The following is a 6,375-nucleotide window of genomic DNA, read 5'->3' on the forward strand; positions in this document are numbered from 1 at the left end:
TTGTGTATCTATATGCATGTTATTATAGGTTGAGTTTGTAATGATGCTACACTTAGAATTGCATTGTTAGAATCACCAGTACAATTCAATCAGGCTTCCAATACTCATTTTCACTTTTTATTAAAAAACTAGCAAAGACATTTTGTTTGATAAATCTATTTGGTTTGTTACAAATATATACTTGCTTTTTAGAGGTTGACACTAAATACATAACTGCTTTTATTTTGTTTCAGAGTCTCAACAGCAGTATTGGGAACTGTCACAGAAACGGGGTAAGTTACTCATGTCAGACATCAAGACACTGTGTCGTATTGCTAGCTTGCACCATCAAAAGAAAAATATAAATAGAGAATGTATTTAATAGATTTTAAGATTGTAGCAGTTCACAGTGATTATAACGTGCATTTCAATTTTAATTTTAATAAACCGTCCTGTTAACTTGGACACTTTTGCCCATCTGGACTTTTGGAACATATAGTTCAACCAAAGAATGTTCACAATGGATCATTTGAGATGTCCTGGAAATCAGATTTGTTTAGAAATGATGCCAACGCTGAGGGCAATAATTTGTGCAAAAATGTCTATAAAGAAATATTTTCATGGTATGTTTAAATGATCATAGTTTTAAACCTTAGTGTGTTTATGATTTATTTTCATATTTGGGATTGAAAAACAATGGCATTTTTAATAAAAATCAACCCATGGAACAAAAAAAATGTGTAAAGAAACACCTGCAATATAAAAATGAAATGCAGGACAAAAGGTCCACTTATTACGCAACTGTCCACAGCTGTGCTTTTGCAGTCTTCTATAAGCAGTCACCTATTGTTAATTACAGGAAATGAAACCGGTTTAACCATAATGACACTAATACACGTTTACTTTCTCTCAGAATGGTTTGCCGGCAAGGGAGAACAGCATGGTTCTGCGTTACATCCCAGACCCGACAGAACGGTTCCTCGAGGGAGACTTCCAGCCCGCCCCAGGTTGGAATGGTCAGTCTCTTAAAATTAAATGCTGAATGAGGACCAAAAAGATATAAAAAAAATACACTTTTTAGTTTATGGTGAAATGAGCACCTCTGTTGGTCAGTCTTGGTCTTACATTATTGTGGTATATATGATGTTGTACTCTTAAAGGATCAGTTCACCCAAAAATGAAATGATTTTTTTTTTTTAATGGAGCACAAAAGGATATATTTTGAGAATATTCACACTGCTTTTTTCCTATAGAATGAAATTCACATAGCAGGTCACACTACTTGTGGGCTGTATTCCAAGTCTGTGCTTTAGGAACATCTTGAAATTTAAGTCTCTTTTCAATAAAATAACTTCCAGTATAGCATTCAAATCTCAGCGTATTCAAATTGTTCCATTGTAAACAGTTACGTAGCAAACATTTATCAAAATATATCCTTTTTTTTCATGGAAGAAAGGAAGTCATACAGGTTTATATGGAACCTCTACAGTGACATGGTCATGGAAAAAATATGAGATGGGATTTTAATGTTTTTGCATCCGTTGCACTTTGCACTTGCCCAAGAAACTTTGAGTTAATTCTCAAAAGTTTTGTGTTCCTGGAGAAACTTTGTGTTCGTTCTCAAAAGTTTTGCATTCCCCCGAGAAACTTTGCATTCATTTGCATATGTTTTGTGTTCCCCCTGAAAACTTTGAGTCAAAATCTCAAAAGTTTTGCATTCCCCCGAGAAACTTTGCATTCATTTGCATATGTTTTGTGTTCCCCCTGAGAAACTTTGAGTCAAATTCTCAAATGTTTTCGTTCCCCCTGAGAAACTTTGAGTCAAAATCTCAAAAGTTTTGCGTTCCCCTGAGAAACTTTGAGTCAAATTCTCAAATGTTTTGCATTCCCCCGAGAAACTTTGCGTTCGCTTGCAAATGTTTTGCGTTCCCCCTGAGAAACTTTGAGTCAAAATCTCAAAAGTTTTGCGTTCCCCTGTGAAACTTTGAGTCAAAATCTCAAAAGTTTTGCGTTCTCCTGAGTAACTTTGAGTCAAATTCTCAAATGTTTTGTGTTCCCCCGAGAAACTTTGCATTTGTTTGCAAAAGTTTTGCATTCCCCTGAGAAACTTTGAGTCAAATTCTCAAAAGTGTTGCGTTCCCCCGAGAAACTTTGCGTTCATTTGCAAAAGTTTTGCGTTCCCCTGAGAAACTTTGAGTCAAAATCTCAAAAGTTTTGCGTTCCCCTGAGAAACTTTGAGTCAAAATCTCAAAAGTTTTGTGTTCCCCCGAGTAACTTTGAGTCAAATTCTCAAATGTTTTGCATTCCCCCGAGAAACTTTGCGTTCGCTTGCAAATGTTTTGCGTTCCCCCTGAGAAACTTTGAGTCAAAATCTCAAGTTTTGCGTTCCCCTGTGAAACTTTGAGTCAAAATCTCAAAAGTTTTGCGTTCTCCTGAGTAACTTTGAGTCAAATTCTCAAATGTTTTGTGTTCCCCCGAGAAACTTTGCATTTGTTTGCAAAAGTTTTGCATTCCCCTGAGAAACTTTGAGTCAAATTCTCAAGTGTTGCGTTCCCCCGAGAAACTTTGCGTTCATTTGCAAAAGTTTTGCGTTCCCCTGAGAAACTTTGAGTCAAAATCTCAAAAGTTTTGTGTTCCCCCGAGTAACTTTGAGTCAAATTCTCAAATGTTTTGCATTCCCCCGAGAAACTTTGCGTTCGCTTGCAAATGTTTTGCGTTCCCCCTGAGAAACTTTGAGTCAAAATCTCAAAAGTTTTGCGTTCCCCTGAGAAACTTTGAGTCAAAATCTCAAAAGTTTTGTGTTCCCCCAAGTAACTTTGAGTCAAATTCTCAAATGTTTTGTGTTCCCCCGAGAAACTTTGCATTTGTTTGCAAAAGTTTTGCGTTCCCCTGAGAAACTTTGAGTCAAATTCTCAAAAGTGTTGCGTTCCCCCGAGAAACTTTGCGTTCATTTGCAAAAGTTTTGCGTTCCCCTGAGAAACTTTGAGTCAAATTCTCAAATGTTTTGCGTTCCCCCGAGAAACTTTGCATTCGTTTGCATGTTTTGTGTTCCGCCTGAGAAACTTTGAGTCAAATTCTCAAATGTTTTGCCTTCCCCCGAGAAATTTTGCATTAATTTGCATATGTTTTGTGTTCCCCCTGAAAAACTTTGAGTCAAAATCTCAAAAGTTTTGCGTTCCCCTGAGAAACTTTGAGTCAAAATCTCAAAAGTTTTGCGTTCCCCTGAGAAACTTTGAGTCAAAATCTCAAAAGTTTTGCGTTCCCCTGAGAAACTTTTGAGTCAAATTCTCAAATGTTTTGCGTTCCCCTGAGAAACTTGGCGTTCGTTTGCAAATGTTTTGCGTTCCCCCTGAGAAACTTTGCGTTCGTTTGCATGTTTTGTGTTCCGCCTGAGAAACGTTGAGTCAAATTCTCAAATGTTTTGCGTTCCCCCGAGAAACTTTGCATTCGTTTGCATGTTTTGTGTTCCGCCTGAGAAACTTTGAGTCAAATTCTCAAATGTTTTGCCTTCCCCCGAGAAATTTTGCATTAATTTGCATATGTTTTGTGTTCCCCCTGAAAAACTTTGAGTCAAAATCTCAAAAGTTTTGCGTTCCCCTGAGAAACTTTGAGTCAAAATCTCAAAAGTTTTGCGTTCCCCTGAGAAACTTTTGAGTCAAATTCTCAAATGTTTTGCGTTCCCCTGAGAAACTTGGCGTTCGTTTGCAAATGTTTTGCGTTCCCCCTGAGAAACTTTGCGTTCGTTTGCATGTTTTGTGTTCCGCCTGAGAAACGTTGAGTCAAATTCTCAAATGTTTTGCGTTCCCCTGAGAAACTTTGCGTTCGTTTGCATGTTTTGTGTTCCGCCTGAGAAACTTTGAGTCAAATTCTCAAATGTTTTGCCTTCCCCCGAGAAATTTTGCATTCATTTGCATATGTTTTGTGTTCCCCCTGAGAAACTTTGAGTCAAAATCTCAAATGTTTTGCGTTCCCCTGAGAAACTTGGCGTTCGTTTGCAAATGTTTTGCGTTCCCCTGAGAAACTTTGAGTCAAATTCTCAAATGTTTTGCATTCCCCGAAAAACTTTGAGTCAAAATCTCAAAAGTTTTGCGTTCCCCTGAGAAACTTTGAGTCAAAATCTCAAAAGTTTTGCGTTCCCCTGAGTAACTTTGAGTCAAATTCTCAAATATTTTGCGTTCCCCTGAGAAACTTTGCGTTCGTTTGCAAATGTTTTGCATTCCCCTGAGAAACTTTGAGTCAAATTCTCAAATGTTTTGCATTCCCCGAAAAACTTTGCATTCATTCGTAAAAGTTTTACTTTCCCCCGAGAAACTTTGTATTTATTCACAAAAGTTGCGTAAACATTTTGCAAGAGAAAATGCAAAATCATAGGAAAACAATTTTTCCTCCCATCTCATATTCTTTCCCATCACCATGTCCCTAAAGGGGCTCCATAGGTTTGGAACATCATGGGGGTAAGCATTGCTTTAATAGATGCTAATCCCCTTAAGGTATTTTGTATGTAGATGCAGATTTACATCTTAATAAACTGAGAGAATAATTTAAATTAAAATAATTGGCAGAATAAAATGTTTATTTAACCCATGTTGTCCTCTTTCCCAGAATATATGAACCAGAACGACTCACTGATGTCCAAAATGAACAACCCAATTTACCAACACCCAGGACCCCCCCGCACGCTTCCGCACACTTCATCAGCGCTGGACGAAACTGAGGAAGAGTACCTCAACTGCTTTAAAAGCCCTGCTGCTGCTGCCGCCCCACCGGAGTATCTGAACACGTCCCACACGCAGCTCCTCTCAAGCCAGCCCTTCTTCAGCATGCGGGGCTTCAACCCCCAGAACAGCATTAACAACCCAGACTACCAGCAGGACTTCTGCCCGCTGGAGCTCAAAACACACACCAACGGCCACTTGCCGGCTGCGGAAAACGCAGAATACATGGGGCTGGAAGTGCACTAGCACATTCTGGAGAAGAGCAACTGTTAAAATGAGCCACTTTTCAGTAGGTAAAAGGTGGAAGGACATCTATTTATAGTGGATACACAGGCAAACATATCGCTGAGTCAAGGACAGAACAAGCTTTTCATAACCTTGAAAACCTTCCTTTCAAATGTGCTTGTTTCGTTCTGAGCTGGACTTGATCGACTGTGGCTCTCTCCAAATCTCACAAGAGACTATGAACGACAACAGGACTTGAATCTGTGGATGCCAGTAGAAACATGCTGGTGTGCTGAAATGGCATATCATGGAACAAGCTTGTCGACACACATGCTTAAAACTTGCTTTTAAGTAATCTGGTTTCAGGCTAGTCGATAATGTTTTTAATGAGCAAACAAATTACCGGGCTCAATAGTGTCTGTAATCATAAAACTTGGCAGTGGCCCCAGAAAGTGTTTGGACACTGAAGTCACATGTCTGAATTTCATTGCATTATAGATGAAAAATACCAAACCAAGCAAACAAAAACTGAACGTGAGCTAATCGTGGAGTATCCAATACTTTTTGTCCTTATTTTGAATGACATGCACACACTATTGTTCAAAGGTTTGGGGTCAGTAAGATTTTTTATTAAACAAATACATTTTTCTATTCAGCAAGGCTGCATTAAAAATGATTTGACATTTGTTTCAGATAATGTTCTTTTGAACTTTCTATTCATCAGAAACCTGAAACGGTTATATATATATATATATATATATATATATATATATATATATAATAAGAAATATTAGAATGATTTCTGAAGGATCATGTGAATAAACATGAATAAACTACAGTCTAAAATATATACAAATAGAAAACAGTACATTTTAAATTGTAATACTATTTCACAATATTGATGTTTTTACTGTATTTTGATCAAATAAATGCAGACTTCTGTTAAAAACATTTAAAAAATCTTACCAGCTCCAAACCTACTCCTTTATATTTGAAAAACCTGTATTTGTGATATATTTATTTAAATGTCCCTTGTGTTGATATTATGCTGTATAGGCTAATGCATCATTTTTTTTTAATAGTGACTCAAGTGTGCAGATACTTTCTGTTGGACACTGTGTGTAAGCTGAACTCAGAGGCGGTTTAATGCCTCTCTGCTGTGAATGAAAGTCATAATAGAGTTAAATTCTACATTTAACTGTTATGTTTTGCTGGAAACGTTGGCTGTGTGGACAGGGCTACGACGATGATCTGTGTATGGACAGAATCAGCCTCGTCCAAAGGCCCAAAATATGACTGGTACATGTACAGAACTGTAATATAAGGCTGACATTTGCATTATTGTATCTAATAGAGTATTTTATCCATTGTCATAAAAAAACACTCATATGCGGTCACTCATATATTCCATTTCTGTTTGTTCGTCCATGTGTTTTCACCCTCCTGTACCCCGCTT

General features: G+C 37.5%; 1 protein-coding gene across 2 annotated transcripts in view; it reads left to right on the forward strand.

The window, feature by feature from the left end:
- The window catches only part of egfra (epidermal growth factor receptor a (erythroblastic leukemia viral (v-erb-b) oncogene homolog, avian)), a 69,514-nt gene extending 63,186 nt beyond the window's left edge, over positions 1-6,328 (forward strand). Inside the window, exons 26-28 of one of the 2 annotated variants that reach the window (XM_084119208.1) lie at positions 234-272; positions 893-995; positions 4,582-6,328. In XM_084119208.1, coding sequence (XP_083975334.1) covers positions 234-272; positions 893-995; positions 4,582-4,940 — 501 coding nt within the window. In that variant the 3' untranslated portion in view covers positions 4,941-6,328. The remainder of the gene's footprint in view (positions 1-233; positions 273-892; positions 996-4,581) is intronic. The other variant, XM_084119209.1, reaches the window with a different exon arrangement.
- Positions 6,329-6,375: the final 47 nt, after the last annotated feature.

This window comes from Abramis brama (genome assembly GCF_963993115.1).
Source record: "Abramis brama genome assembly, chromosome: 7".
NCBI lineage: Eukaryota > Metazoa > Chordata > Actinopteri > Cypriniformes > Leuciscidae > Abramis > Abramis brama.